The following is a 22,844-nucleotide window of genomic DNA, read 5'->3' as shown; positions in this document are numbered from 1 at the left end:
TCGTGAGTGATGAATGCAGTAATGTCACCACTATCCAGGTGGCATCTGGTGATAGGTAGAGGCGAGGTCAATGTTAGACAAGACAGTTGCACCTCGCAGATGTGTCTGCAGCAGAATTCTTCGAACCCTTCCCCAGACCTGTGCCTTGTAACAATACTGTCTCTGCAGGCAGGTCCTTTGACCTCATGGCTTGATTTTTGCTCCGACATGCAATGTCAGCCATGAGGCCTTCTATGAAGAGGACTATTTTCAAATCATGTCCATCAGTTTAATTTGAAACAGGTGGACTCCAGTCAAGGTGGAATGGAATGGAATAATGGAAGTTCTCTCAAGACACTTTACAGAGACGGCAGGTCTAGATCCTACCCTTATGTGGCCTATTATAATAGACCAGCATTAATCATTAATATTTTAATAAAGACCAGTGTTGATTTATCATTAATAAATATAGCAGTGAAGTAATATTGCTCTTGGATTCAGCTGAACTGTTTTGATAATGATTATAGATGTAAGTGTGATATTAATAGATGAAGCAATGATCACTGTAATACTAGCATTGGTGAAAAGAATGGCAGCGAAGGGAAAGATGCATAAAATATACAAATGTGATCATAGTGATACAACTTCAATCATTTTTAAACTCACTTTAAGATATAATTATAGCAGGTATAAATAATAATGATAAATTCATTTGTTTTAAGAACTGTCTACGATCATTAATCACATCAATAAGGGAACAAGGGAGAAAAAAGATGTTTATCTTAACAATTTATTTGTGAAAAACTGCAAGCAAAATTCATAAATAAGACATTTATGTTTGTAGCAGAGGAAAACGATCACGTTAGCTTTTGAGCTTAGTCGTGCACATGCAAGAATCATGTTTTTTTTTGTTTTTGTTTTTTTAACACTACAAGCTTAACAAGAAGCCATGTCCATTGAAAATGTTGCATACATTTCCACATCAGAAACATAATGTGACCATTTCACAAAGGGAAACAATGACAAATAAGAAATGTAATTAGCTGGAATAAACAAAGAATTGATTATTGAATTTCCTCTTAAACTTTTATTCTTTTTTTAAATCAGGCAATTACTTTAAAAGCATTGTACAACACACTGTTATAAGAAGAAATTAGTTTTTATAATACAGTTGATTTGAAATTCATGGTTGAGATTATACAGTCTGTAAATGAGCTTTATATTTTAGAGTCACTGACAAACAAAGCTAAAAAAAATGTAACCATCTTTACACAGTAAATTAAGGTTACTGGTTGCACACAAGAACAGAACTGCTTGCGTGGAAGAAAAACAGGAAATGAAAGATTCCAGCTCCTATGCCATTTTCATAGTGTTAACGTCAAAATTCTATTTACACGAAATAATTTATATAATCAGCATATGACAATTAGTAATTTAATAAAGCCTTTCTGTTGGGGCACTCAGTGAAGTGAATTTGGTTGCAAATATGGCAGCTAATACATGGTGTTTAGGCCCCAGCCCTTAAAAAAAATAAAGCATCCTTTCCTTCGTTTTAAGGTAAGTTTCTTTTCCTGAATATAGACCATGTTTACTTAGTATTTATGCTTATCTGTTTGCAATGAATCACATAACCATTTTAAGGGCAAAAAACCTTTTGGGCACATCCCTTTGACTTTAAACATTGCTTAGGACACAATAATCATCCCTTTTATCTGATGAAAACCTACCTCTTTGCTCCAGAAATAATTTAAGTGTTGTTTCTTGGGACTAAAACCAACTGGCATGTTTTGGCTCTTTTATGGAGCACCTTAAGTACTGGGTTAGTCAGCAGAATGAGGAATGGGGGCTTTCAAAAGCCAGCAGCTTAAACCCACCCAACTACATCTGGTCTGCTTCTCATCTCCTGCCTAAAAAGGAAAGACCTTCTGCATGGTGTGGCATCAGTGTCAAGTGGTCTTCAGGTTAGCTCACTGACTAACAGTTCTCTGTCCCAGTTTAGCAATGCACAGAGACAATTAAGCAATAAAACCACCATTTACATGGATTATATTAGTTTTTATTTAAGTTGATATTCATCTAATACATAAGATAATTACATTTCAAATTGTTATTTGTCTGTTCATCATGGCAATATGAAATTCCTTTGGTCCTTCAATAAATAAAACTAAGATATCATATACACATTCTTTGTACATTTTCATAACATTTACATTGAAATTAGATCGTATGGTATCAGTTATAGTGAAAGGGGAATTAAAACCCTTAAATAAACTGATCAATAAATTTTATTCTATTTGCTACTTTAAATTTTTATGGTAAATTTCTGGGGTCTTAAATAATTTTATTGATAGTCAATTGAAAAATCAATCTGCTATGCTGTTTGCATTTGTTTTTGGGTAAAAAAATTATTCCCAGTTGTTTACAGGACCATGACAAAAGTATTGATTCACAACAATTTGGCAAAACTTGTCCTTTTAAAGTTTGAAATGGTTTCACCAAGTGGAACCATGTGTATCCCTTGGTCACAATAGATAAACTGGCTCAAGTAACTTCAGCCATGAGACTCATTAAGCATGGAACGCAGAACATATCAACAGCGTTTAGTGTTGTACACAATAGCCTACACTGCACAATTAAGGACATTGGATACCGTTTAAGAGATTCATTATGGCATTCTAAGCCAATCACAATTAAGTTGAAATATTCAGATATGTGAACCTGTGACATTCTTTCATAGCACACTGACCTGTAGAAGATGGATCTCAGGGGTCCTGAAAGTTTCAGAGCAAGACAGTGTTGTTGAGCTAAGTGAGCGAGTCAGCACATTGTCATCTTGAGTGAGTGGGTCTGCAATATCCAAGGTCTGCAAAATAACTTCACAGTGTATCTAGCACCAGTGTGAATGAAGATGTTTAAGACTTTAGTCTTGTCCTATCTTTTTTTTTCTTTTTTCTTCAAATTTCATAAAAACACTGACAGGATGAACAAACAGCAGAGCTATATAGCGAAGCTTCAACATAAAATGGGACAACATCAAAGTATATAGGTGCAACTGGTAATAAATAAGGTTATGAATAGTTCTGAAATCATGTTGTTGTGCCCAACGAAGAATTATTTACCAAAGCATAAAAGAGACAAAAAATAACAAACAAACCAACCCCTCGAAAACAATAAAATTTTCAACTTGGCCTCACATTAATATATGGACATATAAAACATTACATACATGTGTCTGGGTGCTACTGCAAGGTAGTTTGGGTTTTGAGGCGTTATTCCTTTTCACCCAACTCTCCTCGCCTGTGCCACGGGTGTACCCATGACAGAATTTCCCCAAGCATGGTGAGTGTTTCCCTGGCTACTTCACTGCACTGTTCGTCTTAGGGCAGTCAACTACGCTCAGCATCCAGGGCTGGTCATGGAATGGAGGCAGGGTAGCAATGGGAGAGGTAAAATCTTCCCCCCAATGGAAACATGGATGAGGATGGGGCTGGGGGTAGGGTCTAGGGGCATCAGAATGACTCATCCTGCCCCAGAGAAAGATCCCCTTTAGGTGTTGAGGCACGTGAAGAGCTCTTGTCCATGCTCTCTGAGCCAGAACTCTGGTGGTGTTGTTCAGAACCCACACTAGATGTGATGGTGGATGAGGATGTGGAAGAGGAGCGGGTCTTCTCCTTAAAGTCTGTTATGATCACTGTCACATTCCCAACAGTAATAGCCAACTGCTGGGCAGTGCTCCTGTCAATGTTCTTCAGTTTAGGCCTGATGAGCATAGATAGAGGAAATAAACTTTAATAATCACACATGTCAAAGACAAATTCTGGCTGAGTAACAACAATGGTATGCTTGACAGCATGAGGAGTCAGGTATACTGAAAAATATAGTAAAATACAAACATTTAGAACAAATCTATATAAAAACAATGGGTGTTCAGTGTAAAGGATCTTTTGGAAAACATTTTAAGTTGTGGTGCACAAATTTCTACAAAGAAAAGAGCAAGAAGATTCAACACACCTGGAAATGTAAGAATTCTTGTTGGTCTTGGTTGTTGATTTTCCAGAGAGTATGCTGTGTGGGCTTTGATGATGGTCTGATTTGGGTCTGTGGAAAAACGGATGCATTTCATTAAAGATGCAATCAGTCATTTTTTATTAACTTAAGCAGGAAAAAATTATCCCCAAAGTCACAACAGTAGCACATAGCAAAGACATGAAAGGGCTAATTCAGGTCCCCCAATCCATTTTATTCCCCACTAACCAACTTCAAACCAACTCCAAATGTTTTGAATGAAGCCCCAAACGTCAAACACATGGACAACCAACTTCCCCGCTCATCAGCCTACCTGCTTACTATGCATCTGCCTGTCTGTCTGTCTTATCTGGAAATTTTCTCCCCAACAACTTCCCTCCATATCGGCATATTCTAGGAATGCAATATTACATCAATAAATTAAGTATATGGATTACTCTGTGATCAAATATTGTGCATTTGAGGAGAAAGTGAGTTTTGGGGATTTTTTTCCCCACAAATAAAACACACACTGTAACAAGAGACTAAAAACATGTGAAGACGAGACAGCAGATAGAGAGAAAACACAAAGCTGCACAACACAACATGAACCAACTGAAACTCAATTGGTTATGTAAGTTTTTATAAGTAACATATAAAAGTAGCAGCAGTAGCAGTGGTAATTATAATGATGATAATATTAATAACAAGGATACGACATATTTTGATGAACTTATGGAAAAAGAAATGCAAGATTCTACTGAAAAACTAATTTGTGTTTATGTTGTGCGTCTATGAAAAATATTACTCTGTTGCAGACTTCTGTAAAATTTCTATACTTACAGTAAATATTTATTATATGTACAGACTAGGGCCTGCCCGATTGAGCATGTAATTGGCCAATTATAGCCTATTAAAAATAATCATTAATCGACCAAAAGTTGGCTGATAGATGTAGATGTTACCGCTCGTTTTTCGTTAATAAAGACTTGGGGATGAGACTTGGTTCTAATTTGACATGATGTCTGTGTTCTATTATTTATCCAGTAGAGGGCGCTCCAACTCCTTTTATGTCACACATTCCATACCTGACTCCTTACAACAGAGTGAACTACAGGTACATCTCAAAAAATTAAGAGTATCATGAAAAAGTTCAATGTTTTTTGTCACTCTTTTCTGAAAGGGAAACCCATATACTATATAGACTTGTTACATATAGAGTTTCTTGAATTTCTTGAAATTTTGATGATTATGACTTACACAAATGAAAACCCACAATTCAGTGTCTCAAAAAAATAGAATTTTACATAAGATCAATAAAAAAAGGATATTTTAAACAGAAATGTTAGGCTTCTGAAAAGTATGTTCATTTCTATGCCTTCAATACTTGGTTGGGCCTCCTTTTGCATGAATTACCACGTCAATGCAGCGTGGCATGGAGGTGATCAGCCTGTGGCACTGCTCAGGTGTAATGGAAGCCCAGGTTGCTTTAAAAGCGGCCTTCAGGTCATCTGCATTGTTGGGTCTGGTGTCTTTCATCTTCCTCTTGACAATCCCCCATAGATTCTCTATGGGGTTCAGGTCAGGCCAGTTTGCTGGCCAATCAAGCACAGTAACACCATGGAACCAGCTTTCGGTACCTTTGGCAGTGTGGGCAGGTGCCAAGTCCTGCTGGAAAATGAAATCAGCATCTCCATAAAGCTTGTCAGCAGAAGGACGCAAGAAAAGTGCTCTTAAATGTCCTGGTAGATGGCTGCGTTGACTGTGGACTTCAGAAACACAGTGGACCAACACCAGCAGATGCCATGGCAGCCCAAATCATGACTGACTGTGGAAACTTCACACTGGACTTTAAGCGATGTGGATTCTGTGCCTCTCCACTCTTCAAGGTCCCAGAGTCTGTGCTTCTCACAGCGCAGACTTCCGTGTTTGAAGCCTGGAGGCCACCAGCTGAGTTGCGCGCTGACGTGACGTCAGTGCAGCCCCTATTGTTGTGTGTGTAGCTCCACCTTTTTGGTACACATAGGTAAGATTGGCACCCCACGTATACCACGTATACCACGCATACCACACCAAACTGAGCCAAACCACTTGGTGGAAATGACCTATTATAGGCACTGACTGAATTTCACCTGTACTCCCAAGTATTAATTCACTAAAAATCAAACCGTATCACATTTCGGTACCTAAACGCATCCTCATGACTGCAACAGAGTAGAAGAGTAGGCGATTTTCCATGCTGGATGCAAATGTAGCATTGCATGCACGATTTTTGGCACCCCTCCAAAGGGGTACTAATCTTACCTATACATCCCTAAAAGGTGGAGCTGCACATACAACAACAGTGGTTTGCACTGAAGTCTCTTTCAGCGCGGCTCAGCCGGGAAAAACAGACTAATATCTGCTTAAATTGGGGAATTTCAACTTGACATAGATCCCCAACTAAGGGAGGCTAATATTTCACTTATTTTAAAAAAAGGAAAATGCCCTGAGAGTTGTGCCTCTTAAAGGCCGATCGCTTTATTAAATTCTGATTTGAAACTGCTTTCTAAAATGCTGGCGCTACGACTTGAACATTTCCTCCCTCATATCATTAATGCGGACCAGACTGGATTTATTAAGGGCCGGAACTCTTCTGACAATGTGAGGAGGCTCCTCAATATTACTGAATACATGCGTGGGCAGAATGAGACCAGTCTGGTTCTTTCTCTGGACGCGGAAAAGGCATTCGACCGCATCGGATGGCCCTACCTCTTTTATACCATGACTGCTTTCGGCCTTGGTGACACTTTTATTAATTGGGTTAGAATTCTTTATAATGACCCACAGGCAGCCGTCATCACAAATGGTCGGAGATCGAGCAATTTCTCTCTTCAACATGGAAATCGCTAGGGCTGTCCATCGAGTCCACTGCTCTTTGCCGTGGCCATCGAGCCGCTGGCCAAGGCTATACGTCAATCACCACCACCACCAGGTTTAGTTCATTTTCAGGTTATAAGATCAACTTCTCTAAATCTGAAGTTATGCCACTCGGTTCTCTTCGTACTGTTCCTCAAGCCCCTGATCCACTCCCTTTCCCCCGCCCCCCTCAGGTTTTGTATACCTTGGTATATGTATAACTCCCTCATTTGATTTGATGTATAATGCTAATTTTACACCTCTCTTGGATACCATAAAAGGTGACCTTGATCGCTGGATGTCCCTGCCGTTGTCGTGGCTAGGTAGGGTTGCACTCATCAAAATGAATGTCTTACCAAGGCTTTTGTATCCACTTCAGATGGTACCCATTATTCTTTCAAATAAGGTGGCTAAGATCCTTGAAGGTTGGCTGAGCTCATTTATTTGGAAAAAAAGAAAACCCCGCTTGAAGTTAGCAAAGTTACAATTACCCAATGCTGCTGGAGGTTTGGATCTTCCAAATGTGAAATGGTACCAGGTGGCTGCACACATAAGGTTCGTGGCTGAATGCCTCAGGGAAGATCAGTCTTCCACATGGCTTGACATAGAAGCTGCCCAGTGCAGTTGTCCACTCTGAAATCTGTTATTTCTCATAGATCCTACCTCAGCAAAAAAAAACGTGTGTACAAACCCAATAATCTTAAACACGCTAAGGGCATGGAATTTAGCTAGGTCTTTGGAGGGTCGAACCAATTTAACATCACCCCATACTCCAATTCAAGCGAACCCTGATTTCCCTCCAGGTCTTGATGACCCTGTGTTCAAGAAATGGCAAGATAATGGAATAATAGTGTAAGGAGATTTATTCAATGGCTCTGCCTTGATGTCTCTTACTCAGTTAAAGCAAAAATATTTCACAGGACTCACTTTCTTTAGCTTTCTGCAGGTGAAAGACTTCATACTAGGGCTGCAGTAATAGATTCTTTTTGTAGTCGAGTACTCCATCGATTCTTCTGACAATTAATCGAGTACTCTAATAAGTCATATTTCATTTTTTTTTAATCAGTCACTTTGGTTTTTTTTCAAGAGAAGTAGTACTAGACAAATGAAAAAAGAAGCTGGTCCCTTAAATGAACTATTTCTATATTAAAAACGGGTATTAACAGGTTCTCTAAAAAAATGTATTTTACAAAGTGCAATGAAGTTCTGATGACAGTTTACATTTCTTCAAGTTACAAGGAAAGGAAGTTAAATAATGACATTAGATTATGCCATATTTAGGGTTTTGGGGATCCTTCACCAGGAATTGTTTGGTGCTTACACTTTATTTCTCTCATTGTAGTTTATTTCTATTCTCCAAGTTGTCATTAAAGTAAAGGGACACTTGATCATTTTAAAATCCTCTATTTTATGCATGAATGTAATATTTCACATTATAGCAAGAATAAAGTTCCATCATTCACACAGCGATCTGATGATGTCTGAAAGGTGAACCTTTAGATTACATGAACTTTAACCTACTTCGTCTCTGTCACTGTCTGTGGCAATAAGGTGTTCCTGTTTAATTGGTGTCAATATATTATCAATTTAAGTCTTATCAAATCATTCGGGATGCTTAACATTTTGAAAAATATGATGCAATCAAGACGTCAGTGCGCTGGATTTTAGATAATTTGTAATTCAATGTATAACGTGTGCATGCGGAAAAGGGCGGGGGGGGGGCACCAAAACAGGACTTGAATCGTGAAGCCTGACGGTGTTCTTTAAAACTGTCGGGTCAATCAGAGAAGTTTATGAAATTCCCTGAAGTCTGCAGACACAAAATGAGTGCTGTGAGTCACACAGGCAGCGCGTAAACCCACAGATCTACGTAGGTTCACAGGTGCAGGCATAGTGCTGTTTCTGCCATGAAGCTGCAGCCAGTGGATGCGTAAAAATGCAGGACGAGTGCCTGTAAACATCACTGCATCTCTTTCTCTTCCCTCCTAATTTTCATGCCTCGTATCATGCATGTTACATTGTAGTAACAGCGAAAACAAGGGCATTGTGCCACACAAATAGCCGTCCGTGCGAAACACAGCATGCCACGCAACACACGGCGCGATGTCCAGGCTACATCATGGGCGTATATGAATACAGGACTTATTTAAGCGAAGCCTCGAGGCAGATAATTTAATCGAATTACCCGAATAATTTGAGGAATCGTTTCAGCCCTACTTCATACTAAAGCGTACAACATTAACAGTTAATACAGAAACCTCTCGGATCAAGAGAGCACTTTCACTTGGCCTTACAAGACGTCTAATTGGCTTTTGCTATGGTATATTAAGATCTACTGCAACTGTTAATACCTTGGCCACCAAGTGGATGTGGGAAGCAGATCTTGGAGTGGAAACTGCAGATGAGGACTGGTCGGAAATATTTGAAAATGCTAAAAGAATTTCTGTATGCAACAGGGCGTGGTTGATACAGCTAAGAATTATACATAGACTGCAAATTTCACCCAGCCTTTGTCAGAAAATGAATGTTACTTTATCTCCTCTCTGCCTTAAATGTGAAGTTGAGATAGGAGACTATATTCACTGTATGTGGTCTTGTTCCAAAATAGAACGATACTGGTCGGGTATAGTAGAGTAGCTGAGTATAATATTTGGCGTGGAGGCTGAGCCAGACCCTGTTTGCCTTATTCTTGGCCTTCCTGACAGGAAGCTTTTCCATGGACACCACAAACGTCTGTTTAACCTTTTAACATATGCTGCAAGGAAAAACATTCTGTTACCCTGGATTAAGGAGAAGCCTCCAACGAAGAAAAACTGGCACAAAATTATCATGCAGTGTATGCCCATGGAGTTTCTTACATGTATGCTGCACTAGACAACTGATACCTTCTACAAGGTTTGGGATCTGTGTCTACAGTATACTGATCCCAACCTAGCTAACACATTAACTGTGGGATTCCTTAACAGAAGTGACACTGTCAACCAGGACACATAGGATCAATGACTGCACCTTACCCTGAATATAGCTGTAATGGGACTGTCTTGTCTGCAAATATGAATGAGGGGTGCCTAACCGATTAACTTACGTTTTCATCTTCTCAGTCCACCTCTAACATACACACATGGACAAAATTGTTGGTAGCCCTCTGTTAATGAAAGAAAAACCCACAATGGTCACAGAAATAACTTGAATCTGACAAAAGTGATAATAAATAAAAATTCAATGAAAATTAACCAATGAAAATCAGACATTGCTTTTGAATTGTAGTTCAGCAGAATTATTTTAAAAAACAAACTCATGAAACAGGCCTGGACAAAAATGATGGTACCCTTAACTTAATATTTTGTTGCACAACCTTTTGAGGCAATCACTGCAATCAAAGGATTTCTTTGACTAACTTTCAATGAGACTTCTGCACCTCTCAACAGGTATTTTGGCCCACTCCTCATGAGCAAACTGCTCCAGTTGTCTCAGGTTTGAAGGGTGCCTTCTCCAGATGGCATGTTTCAGCTCCTTCCACAGATGTTCAATAGGATTTAGATCAGGGCTCATAGAAGGCCACTTCAGAATAGCCAGAAATGTTTTGCTCTTAGCCATTCTTGGGTGTTTTTAGCTGTGTGTTTTGGGTCATTATCCTGTTGCAAGCCCATGACCTGCAATTGAGACCAAGCTTTCTGACACTGGGCAGCACATTTCTCTCTAGAATACCTTGATAGTCTTGAGATTTCATTGTACCCTGCACAGATTCAAGACACCCTGTGCCAGATGCGGCAAAGCAGCCCCAGAACATAACAGAGCCTCCTCCATGTTTCACAGTAGGGACGGTGTTCTTTTCTTGGTATGCTTCATTTTTGCGTCTGTGAACATAGAGCTGATGTGCCTTGCCAAAAAGTTCCAGTTTTGTCTCGTCTGTCCGTAGGACATTCTCCCAGAAGCTTTGTGGCTTGTCAACATGCAGTTTGGCAAATTCCAGTCTCGCTTTTTTTATGATTTGTTTTCAACAGTGGTGTCCTCCTTGGTCATCTCCCATGAAGTCCACTTTGGCTCAAACAATGACGGATGGTGCGATCTGACACTAATGTACCTTGACCTTAGAATTCACCTTTAATGTCTTTGGAGGTTGTTCTGGGCTCTTTTGTTACCATTAGTACTATCCGTCTCTTCGATTTGTCATCAATTTTCCTCCTGCGGCCATGTCCAGGGAGGTTGGCTACAGTCCCGTGGATCTTAAATTTCTGAATATGTGCAACTGTAGTCACAGAAACATCAAGCTGCTTGTAGATGGTCTTATAGCCTTTACCTTTAACATGCCTGTCTATAATTTTCTTTCTGATCTCCTGAGACAACTCTCTCCTTCGCTTCCTCTGGTCCATGTTTAGTGTGGTACACACCATGTCACCAAACAGCACAGTGACTACTTGTCACCCTTTAAATAGGCCAGCTGACTGATTACAGGTTTATAGACACCTGTGATGCTTATTACAGGACACACCTTGGTTGAACATGTCCCTATGGTCACATTATTTTCAATCTTTTCTAGGGGTACCATCATTTTTGTCCAGGCCTTTTTTCATGAGTTTGTTTTTTTAAATAATTCTGTTGAACCACAGTTCAAACGCAATGTCTGATTTTCATGTCTGATTTTTATTCACTTTTGTCAGATTCAAGTTATTTCTGTGACCAGTGTGGGTTTTTCTTTCATTAACAGAGGGGTACCAACAATTTTGTCCATGTGTGTATATAAGATGTACAACCTGTTTTGTGTATCTTTCATTTCCTAGTAGTGTGTCCTAAAATGTCTGAGCTGCCCTGTTCATGTTCTTGTTTGTTTGTATGTTTGTTTTAAATGGAAAAAAAACCCCAATAAAAATATGATTGGAAAAAAAAAAAAAAACTTGACATAGATCCCCAATGTTTCTTAGTTCATGGATACTGGTATGTGTCCACTGGGAGTGGGACAAAATATCGACACACTCAAATATCGCAATATTTTCAATATATATATTAATTAACCAGAAAAGCACTCAGAGGGCGCAGACCTCCGCCATTAGCCCTATCTTCCAATAGTACAGAATCCATCAAAAATTCCTGAACCAGATGGTGATCTGGATTACTCCCAAAATCTAATCAGTTCTTCCTTATGCCACTTCTGACATTTCCTGAAAATTTTTATCAAAATCCGTCCATAACTTTTCAGTGATGTTGCTAACAAACAAACTAACAAACTAACCACCAAAGAACAAACCCTCCCGATCACATAGCCTCCTTGGCAGAGGTAGTAATTTACTTTCTTGGTGCGGTAGTTTGTGGTATAATTTTGCGCCCTGACCACTAGTTGGCAGCAGATATTGCGAGCAGAGCAATGTCTGCTACATTCATTGTGGATATGTGGACTTATTTTGGCTTCCAAAACATAAATACAGTACAAACTTAGACAGGAGTCAAGTCGTTTGCAAGATATGCCACGTCAGAGTGAAATACTCAGACAACACAATGAATCTGCGAGTGGCATCATAGCATTACAGCTAATGGCTAATGTTAACAAACAAGCCTGTTGAAGCTACCGCTGGTCTCTACTCGTGCAACCATAATCACAGTCAATACTTTGTTTTATTTGTAAGGACCTGCACCTTCTTAGTCGGGCTGGGTATTGCCACTGATTTCCTGAATCGATTTGATTCCGATTCTCAAGGATTCGATTTGATTCTCGACTTGATATTAATTCATGTTGGAATATCTTAGTAAAAAATCCTATGTTGTTTCTACATTTAAGAGATTCTCAGAGAACTATGTTCCAAATAGGCGCACTATTACAAATTTCAGGGTTAGCATTAAAAATTGACCCTAAACTAGTAGTATTTACATCTCTACTTTACCTCCATGTGGCACATCCTGGGTATGGTCTTTTTTGTCCAGTTTGCCTCTGTATTTGTAGTGTTTAAATCCAAAATGCAGTCTGGTTTGGAGGTTCCTTAAGTAGAGCAGAGCTGCCAGGCTCCACCATGTTTGTTTTAACAGAGATAAGTCACTTATTGCAAGTCTAAGTTTGAAACTTTATAGAAAATCTACATGAGATGTGAGTTTATTACTCAAATATTTCTAAATGACAGCGCTCTGTCATTTCCCTGCTTTAACGGCGGGGCCATGCGTAATTTGCATGGCTGTGAAAAGGAGGTCGTAAAATAAAGGACACTGTATGAAGCGACATATACGGGGGTTCAAAAAACAATTGTGTTTTGCTGCTCTTGAACGTAGCACCCCAGGCAATCACTATTTTGTGTGTGAGTGTACCAGGTCTGTAGCAGCAGCAGCCTAAGCACTCTCCACCTGCTAGCGCTACACCAACGAAGGTTTCCATTTCAGGAAGAGATATTCAGCTTGTATTGATAACGTGCCCAGATATCCAAAATTAGATGATTGGGTGTGACATTTAAACCTTGAATCAGAGTCCAAATGCTTTTAGAAGCAAGTGACATACGTCTGAGATTGGTAGCATGAGGAGCAGACAGGAGAGGGAAAAGGCATATATTAAAAGATCGACCATTGGATTTTATGGATCGATATCAGATTTTTAAAAAAAGAATCAATCTGAATCGGATATTCAATTTTTTGAACCTAGGCCTACTTCTTAGTGTTGTTAAGGATGGAGGCTTCCGTAATATGATTTAATAAACACTGGTCTGTCATGCCCTCCGCAAAATACAGTCCATCAGTCCTTAAAGCTGGACGTTATGATCGTCTTGTCTTCCATAGTCTCCCTCCACAAATACCTGGTCGTTACATGATGACATAAAAATTGGTATAATGTGAAATATAAAAGATTGGAGTACATTTACTCTTTATTGATTTATTCCCCTTTTCTTAAAAAATAATCCCAACAGCATTTTATTTCAGTGCAGCAAATGGGGGAAAATCCTCATCTTCAGATTGCAAAAAGATAGTGAAAATGCAAGATGATGCAGGACTACACAGTTTTTATTAAATAGCTTAATTCTATTTTGTTATATTCCATATTAACTTAAAATTACAAAGTAAGTTTTTTATACACACTATATTGCCAAAAGTATTTGCTCACCTGCCTTGACTTGCGTAGCACTTAAGTGACATCTAATTTTTAATCCATAGGGTTTAATATGACATTGGTCCACCCTTTGCAGCTATAACAGCTTCAACTCTTCTGGGAAGGCTTTCCACAAGGTTTAGGAGTGGGTTTATCGAAAGTTTTGACCATTTTTCCAGAAGCGCACTTGTGAGGTCACACAATGATGTTGGACGAGAAGGCCTAGCTCTCAGTCTCCGCTCTAATACATCGAAAGGGGGTTCTGGTTGAGGTCAGGACTCTGTGCAGGCCAGTCAAGTTCATCCACACCAAACTCTTTCATCCATGTCTTTATGGTCCTTGCTTTGTGCACTGGTGCACAGTCATGTTGGAACAGGAGGGGGCCATCCCCAAACTGTTCCCACAAAGTTGGTAGCATGGAATTGTCCAAAATCTCTTGGTATCAGGGTCCAAAACTAACTTTTTTACTTAAATGAAATTTTTACCAGCCAGGCAGATATTTTACCAGCCAACCAAATAAAAATTGCTTTTAAGTGTTGTAATTTGCTATCAGTATTATTTAACATGTCATTTGGGTCTTGTATGTGATTTTCAATTAATATTTTAATAGTATGCACTAATACTAGCAATAAAAAGGCCTTATAAAAAAGCAATATAAACTTTTCTTTTCTCAACCTCTAACATTAAATCAGATTAAACTTTTCCTGTTTTTGGTCAATTAGGATTACCAAAATTACTCCTATTTGCTTAATGCCAGAATAATGAGAAAAGGATTTTTTTCAGACAATTTTTATTACTTTCTTCAAAGTCAGAAGTTTACATACACTAAGATTACTATGCCTTTAAACAATTTGGGAAAGCCCAGATGATGATGTCATGTCTTTGGAGGCCTCTGATAGGTTTATTGACAACATTTGAGTTAATTAGAGGCACACTCGTGGATGTATTTTAAGGCACACCTGAAACACACTGCTTCTTTGTGTAACATCATGGGAAAATCAAAAGAAATCAGCCAAGATATCAGGAAGAGAACTGTCGACTTGCACAAGTCTGGTTCATCCTTGGGTGCAATTTCTAGATGCCTGAAGGTGCCACGTTCATCTGTTCAAACAATTATATGCAAGTATAAACACCATGGGAATGTCCAGCCATCATACCGCTCAGGAAGGAGATGGGTTCTGTGTCCCAGAGATGAACATGCTTTGGTCCGAAAAGTGCATCTCAACCCAAGAACAAAAGCAAAAGACCTTGTGAAGATGCTGGCTGAAGCTGGTAAGAGTGTGTCATTATCAACAGTCAGACGAGTCCTGTACCGACATGGGCTGAAAGGCCACTCTCCCAGGAAGAAGCCATTACTCCAAAACAAACATAAAAAAGCCAGATTACAGTTTGCAAATGCACACAGGGACAAAGACCTTAATTTTTGGAGACATGTTCTGTGGTCTGACCAAACTAAAATTGAACTTTTTGGCCATAATGACCATCGTTACATTTGGAGAAAAAAGGGGGAAGCTTGCAAGCCTGAGAACACCATCCCAACTGTGAAACATGGGGGTGGCAGCATCATGTTGTGGGGTTGTTTTACTGCAGGAGGGACTGGTGCACTTCACAAAATAGATGGCGTCATGAGGAAAGAACATTATGTGGAAATACTGAAGCAACATCTCAAGACATCAGCCAGGAAGTTAAAGCTTGGGCGCAAATGGGTTTTCCAAATGGACAATGACCCTAAGCATACTGCCAAACTGGTTACAAAGTGGCTTAAGGACAACAAAGTCAATGTTTTGGAGTGGCCATCACAAAGCCCTGATCTCAATCCCACTGAAAATTTATGGGCAGAGCTGAAAAGGCATGTGCGAGCAAGGCGGCCTACAAACTTGGCTCAGTTACACCAGTTCTGCCAGGAGGAATGGGCCAAAATTCCTGCAAACTATTGTGAGAAGCTTGTGGAAGCATATCCAAAATGTTTGACCCAAGTCATACAGTTTAAAGGCAATGCTACCAAATACTAATGAAATGTATGTAAACTTCTGACTCTCAAGAAAATAATAAAAAAAATTGTCTAAAAAAATGATCTCTCTCATTACTCTGGCATTTAGCAAATAGAAATAATTTTGGTAATCCTAATTGACCAAAAACGGGAAAAGTTTAATCTGATTCAATGTTAGACAGTGAGAAAAAAAAAGTTTATGTGCCTTTTTATGTAGTGTATGTAAACTTCTAGTTTCAACTGTACATGCGACTCCAACACAAGGTATTCTCACAGAGTGTATTTTTTTACCTATTCCTAAGCCACATCGAAACCGAGAAAAGTGTCTTCTTTGGATAAAAGTTTTGCAGTAGACCACAACATCAACTCAACGTGGATAAAATTAACAACATCTGTTCTAAGATAAGCCAACATCGTATCTGAGGCAACATATTGTCACTTTGCTGGAAAGAAATACAAAGTTATCTTTAATATCTCTTAATGTCAGCTAAAGTTAGCCTAATGTTAGCTCCTAGCTGCGCTGTTCGTTGTGTCAAGTTGTTTGTTGGGAGTTCATTGGCATTTTTTGTTCTAGTTTTTGTAATTTGGTCATCGTACATCATTGTGAGCTGTTGTCCAAAGCGCTCTAGTTAAACTAACGTTAACTTCTGGAGCTTAGCTTCATTAACTTATCTGTAATAGCCAAGATAACAAAGGTTGGCAAACGTTATGCTGAATGATTCAGTGTAAATACTGTAGCACCAAACTACCGGAGAGACACTCTTGGTAAAGATGGTAAAAAAGGCCGTTACATTTTTGTCATATTATGAGCCAAAAACCTTAACTTCAGTGGCTCTTTGATGCTGACCCTCTATCTTATGGTCTGAGATTGGGAAGGCAACAAGATGCGGTTTATCACGTTTGCACTGGGACCTGTAAATTTTGGCTTGTAACTGAAGCTTTTTATCGACCTTCGACAATAAAATGAATAATATATCCCTCCAATGCATAGTTTAGACCCTTTTCGTGACTTCTAGATGATATGTGATCTTTCTGCCTCCAAAAATCATCAATGGCCTCCAGTGAAATGTGTCCTACTGTAACAACTGCAACAGCGTCTGTCAGTGAATGTTCATTGTTTGTCCGAGTGAGTGGAGGGGGCGTGGCTTAGCAATAGGTCAATTACATATACTCTGTATAGACTCAGTCTGTGTCAAATTCTGTGAAACTGACACTAAATTGCAGTGAATAAATTAAGAAATCCTGCACTTGACCATTTTACAACTATTTTTTATTCTCTAGTTAGACATAATTTGTGATGTAGTGTTATACAATCTTCTTGCAATATATCAGTTATCGCAGTATCGCTGTATCATGATAATATCAGTATCGTGGACTATGTATTGCGTATCGTATTGTATTGTGAGGTACCCTGTGATTCCCACCCCTAGCCACAACGAATCATTGGGACAGTGGGGGGGTCCCTGGTCTTTGTTACCATTATTTTTGGGGTCATTGGCTGAAAAGTTTAGAAACCCCTGTGACAGAGGGCCAAGTGATGGTAGTATGGTATTGGTGGAGTTGGAGAATTGGAACACAATGACTTCTGCTTTGTTTTCATTTAACTGTAGGAAATTATTAGCCATCCATGCCCTGATATCCTTCAGACAATTTGTAAGGGCAGTGAGTCCGGTCTGGTCATTTGGTTGAAGAGGGAGATAAAATTGGGTGTCAACAGCATAAGCGTATATTGAAGTGTTGTTTCTGAAAATTTCTCCTAAAGGAAGCATAAAGCTGGATAACTGTGACGGCCCTAGAACCGACTCGTGGGATGACAGAGGAGCAGATGTTAATAAACTAAGTATTATTCTGAAACTAAGAAAGTTCTGTGAGGCAAGACTGAAACCAGTTAAGAGTGGGTCCTGAAACTCCAACCCAATGCTGCAACTGGTGTACAAGTATATTGTGATCTATTGTATCAGAAGTGGCACTGAGGTCTACACAGCATTCCAAATCATTATGCAAATGATATTTTTCTCAGATTTTCCTAAATAGTACATGCAAGTGACAGTCAGTATAAGTTTTATGTCTTTAACCTTTAGAGCATAATTCAAGTTTTATTGAATAAACCTCACAATGACAAATATTGTTTTTCACAAAAAAAAAACAAAAAAACAAAATGCACTATTCCAAATTATTATGCACCATGAGTTTCAAAACATTTTATACGTTTTTAAGAACTAGAAATGGTAATTTGTTGAATTTGCAGCATTAGGAGGTCATATTTATTGAAATCGAAAACTATTTTAATCAAAAACATCTTAACAGGCCAAGTTACATTTTAACATGGGGCCCCTTCTTTGAGATCACCTTCACAATTCTTGCATCCATTGAACTGGTAAGTTTTGGGAGAGTTTCTGCTTGAATTTACTTTGAAAGATGTCAGAATATCCTCCCAGAGCTGCTGTTTTGATGTGAACTGCCTCCCACCCTCATAGATCTTCAGCTCGAGGATGCTCCAGAAGTTCTCAATAGGGTTGAGGTCAGGAGAGTGTGGGGCCACACCATGACTTTCTCTCCTTTTATGCCTATAGCAGCCAATGACAAAGAGGTATTCTTTGCACCATGAGATGGTGCATTGTAGGGCTGAAACGATTCCTCAAATTATTCGGGTGATTCAAATAAAAAAAATTGCTCGAGGCAAATTATCTGCCTCGAGGCTTTGCTTAAATCACTCATGTATCTATACACGTCCATGCTGGAGCCTGGACATCCTGCCTGTATGCTGTGTTTAACACGGACAGCTATTTGTGTGGCACAATGTACTTGTTTTCACTGAAAATTGTGAAGGAAGAGAAGCTGATGCAGTGATGTGTACAGCATGCGTCCTACGTTTTTACGCAGCCACTGGTCACGGCTTCATGGCAGATATGGCACTACACCTGCACCATGAACCTACAGAGATCTCCCAAGTTGATCTCGCCTGCATGACTCGCCGCTCAGTGCTCAGTTTGTGTCTGCAGACTGAAGGGAATTTCATAAAATTCTCTGATTGACCCTACGGTTTCACAGAACACAGTCAGGCTTCACGATTCAAGTCCTGTTTTGGTGCTTCCCCTCTGTCTCTATCTCTCTCTCTCTTCCACGTGTGCAAGTTGTACATTTAATTAAAAATTATTCAAAATTCAACGCATTGACCTCTTGATTGCAGTAGGGCTGCAACGATTCGTCGACATAATCGTTTGTGTCAACTATAAAAATTTAGTAAAAATCTAGTACCGGCTGGTAAGGACTCATCTGTACTTGCAGTTCACTACAGGAAGTGGTGGGGGCAGTATCGCTCCCACTGTTTACATTATTCACAGAAACTAAGAAGAAGAAGTTAAGCATGGCGGAAAGCACGGAGAACACACCAAAAGCCGACCCAAAGCTTCTTAAGTTTGGGAACATTTTACAGAAAACAAATTGGCGAAACAAGTCAACTGCAAACTGTGTCAAGTCAAACTCTCGTACCATGGCAGCACTACGGCAATGCACAAACACCTGAAAACGTAAACACACTGTAGCTGCCGCGTCTTCAAATACCGCGAGTGGGCAAGTTTGCAAGTTGCATGAATATCTTTTAGATCTTTTGCATTTAGTAACTGAGCCCTTTGTGCTTCAGGCACGAGGATTAATTCCAGTAGCCTACTTATAATGTTGGTGCCGTACATTAATCAGTCGGAAAACCACCTTTAATATTTGTTAGGGTAACGTTTTTTTTAGTAACGCTATTTAGTGTGCAATTTACTTTAGTTATCAGTTAAATACTTTTACATTAGAGGAAAAACAAACCTTGACAATGTAGCAACTTGACATGTCATGTCAATTTGCTAAACCATTAAGTTTTCACAGGTGTGCATGCATAAGGAGGCAAGGTAAAACGGGGATCCAAAATAGTAAGCCAAATAGCCACGATTAGTCGACCAGTTGTAAAAATAATCACCAGATTAGTCGACATAAAAAATAATCATTTGTTGCAGCCCTAGACTGCAGCGTATTTTTCAAAATGTTTTAGCATCTGGAATGATTTGATGAGACTTTTTACCTTTGTCAAGGAGGTTATCTGATTGGCTGGGTTTGTTAGTTAGTTTATTAGTTTGTTTGGTTGTTAGTTTGTTAGCAACATAACTCAAAAAGTGATGGACGGATTTTGATGAAATTTTCAGGAAGTGTCAGAAATGGCATAAGGAAGAACTGATTAAATTTTGGGAGTGATCCAGACCACCATCTAGATACAGGAATTTTTTTAAAGGATTCTTTACTATTGGGAGATAGGGCTGAGCTGCCTTGGCAGAGGTCTGCGCTCACCAAGTGCTTTTCTAGTATTGGTAGTGAAATGACACCAATAAAATAGAAACACCTTATTGCCAGACAGTGACTGAGAGAGACACTAAGTAGGTCAAAGTTCATCATCATACAGCCAAGATTCAACAGGTCATAGAGGCAGCATTATCCCTTAAAAATATGTTCTCCAGGTCAGTGGACGGTCTTAAAGGTCAGATTATTATGGTGGATGAACTCACAAACAAAAATGTGCAAAAATTAAAAGCGAACATTCTTTGAAAAACAGACCATATCTAAAGGTTCACCTTTCAGACATCATCAAACCACAGTGTGAATGATGGAACTTTATTCTCGCTAGAATGTGAAATATTACAATAATACATATTAAACTATTATAGAAGAAATAAAGTGTTAGCTTCCAAAATTTCCTGGTAAAGGATCCCTAAAACCCCAAATATGGCATAATCTAATGTAATTATTTAGCTTCCTGTCCTTGTAACTTTAAGAAATGTAAACTGTCATCAGAACTTCATTGCACTTTGTAAATATATTTTCTTTGGAGAACCTGTTAATACCAATTTTAATATAGAAGTAGTTCATTTAAGGGACCCAGCTTCTTTTCTCATTTGCCTATTACTACTTCTCTTGATGCTTCTCAGAAGCATCGATAGAGTACTTGATTACAAAAAGAATCTATTATTATAGCCCTGGTGCGTGAAGATAATTTTGCTCAAAAGGCGCTGTTCTTCTTTATGTACCATAAATGCCAAATACCTGTTTGCTGGTATTTTAGCAGCTACTCTCTTAATCTGATGAATTTGTCTGTCAGAAACCTTCCTCATTATGCCTTTATCTGCACGAACCCATCTGTGTTCTCAATCAGCCACAGATTTCTTTACAGTACGATGATCACGCTTAAGTTTTCATACCTTGTCCAAGGCACTGCACTATTTGACGCTTTTCAGCAGCAGAGAGATCCTTTTTCTTTCCCATATTGCTGAAACCTGTGGCTTGCTTAATACTGTGGGATGTCCTGAAGTAGTTTTCCTTTAATTGGGCTCACCTGCCAAACTAATTATCACAGGGGTCTGAGACTGATTTCAGTGATCCAAAGAGCCCTGAGATACAATACCATCCATGAGTTTCATTAAAAAAACAAAAAACTGAATGTTTATGACACTAAAATCCGATTTGCATAATAATTTGGAACGCGGTGTAAAAGGACAATAACTGAGGAAAGGGCATCATCAACTGAAGGTGTCTATGTACAAACATACATAAACATTTGGTAGCAGTGTTAATTGTGGCAGCTATTTTTAATTTAAGTCTGTCTTTAGATGAAATGTTTTTTAGTTTTAGTCCCATTTTAGTCTTTTTTACCCTCTTTAGTTTAAGTCTAGTTTAAGTCAACTAAAACTCAACACAATTTAACCTAGTTTTAGTCCAATCATTTATTCCCTTGCCTAAATCTGGTACCAAATCAAGGTCGTGTGTTCTGCACTCTGCTAATCCTGGAGTCCCTGATTTCTACAGCTGAGAGACAGAAGAGATACAGCTGCATTGTTTTTTGACAGATTTACCCACAGTGGAGAAATATCATGAATTTTGAAAGTCCAACGAAAACTACATTACATTTTAGTCTAGTTTTAGTCATTTTGACAAAAAACTAAATTTACCTTTTGTCAGTTGCAGTCATCACAGACCTATTGTTGTTAGCCTTAGTTTAGTTTTAGTTTATTTAACCATAGTGACTCGTTTTAAATCGGAGAGGGGTCTGGGGGTCCTCACCCAGAAAATTTTGACCATCCAACACTGAATTTCCTGGATTCTAAAGAATAATTATGAAACCATTTGTTGAAGAAACCCAGTTAGAAAAACAAAATTATTGGGTTTTAATAAAAAAGAACACTATTCCCTCTATATTTTGAATTTGTAATTTTTTTTAACATTTTAAAACTGAGTAGATTCATTTTAAACACAGACCACATAAGGTATTTTTTCTGATTTAACACTAAAAAATAAAGACTATCTAAAGCTATACTTACAAAGCTATAAAGTTAAACATGAAATAATAAAATCCACACATTTTATCATAATAAGAGGATTAATTAGTTAATGATGCTTAGAAGAATGTTTAAAACTTTTTCCACCACAGTCACTCTGGCTGTAGCGCCCTAACTCTTCCTGTGTCCCCCTCTCTCACTGCATCACTTACTCAATTCCAGATGATTTTTCTTGTTTTCTGCTCTTCAATTATAAATATACTGCATTTATTTAATGGTCTGTAATGCATGTGGGCGTGTCTCATGGTCACACATTCCAGATTGAAGAAGTATTGCACCTTCTGCGATTTGAAAATTGCAGTCGGCCATATTGCGATTCAATCTCAGCTTCGATTAATTGCCCAGCCCTAGTGTGTGGCTAATTTCATTTCTTCTTCTTTCCTTGAATAACTTCACTAATATCCCTCTTACACTGAAGGCTCCTCTCTAAGTCCCACTCACACTGAAAGGACGGGGCTGACCCATACACAGACAGATAGGTAGGTCATGTACAGGCAGCGTAAACTGTAACATGAGCTTTTATGTAAAAAAGAAAGATCAGAAC

General features: G+C 38.8%; 1 protein-coding gene across 1 annotated transcript in view; it reads right to left on the bottom strand.

Moving 5' to 3' along the window:
• Nucleotides 1-818: 818 nt before the first annotated feature.
• Nucleotides 819-22,844, bottom strand: part of rybpb (RING1 and YY1 binding protein b) — a 53,978-nt gene continuing 31,952 nt past the window's right edge. Inside the window, exons 5-6 of the mRNA XM_041782588.1 lie at nt 3,991-4,077; nt 819-3,738 (exon numbers count right to left, since the gene is read on the bottom strand). Coding sequence (XP_041638522.1) covers nt 3,489-3,738; nt 3,991-4,077 — 337 coding nt within the window. The 3' untranslated portion in view covers nt 819-3,488. The remainder of the gene's footprint in view (nt 3,739-3,990; nt 4,078-22,844) is intronic.

The sequence above is a fragment of the Cheilinus undulatus genome, linkage group 3, assembly GCF_018320785.1.
Source record: "Cheilinus undulatus linkage group 3, ASM1832078v1, whole genome shotgun sequence".
In the NCBI taxonomy this organism is placed as follows: domain Eukaryota; kingdom Metazoa; phylum Chordata; class Actinopteri; order Labriformes; family Labridae; genus Cheilinus; species Cheilinus undulatus.
Note: the sequence above shows the minus strand (reverse complement) of the source record. Positions and strands in the feature narration are given on the sequence as shown.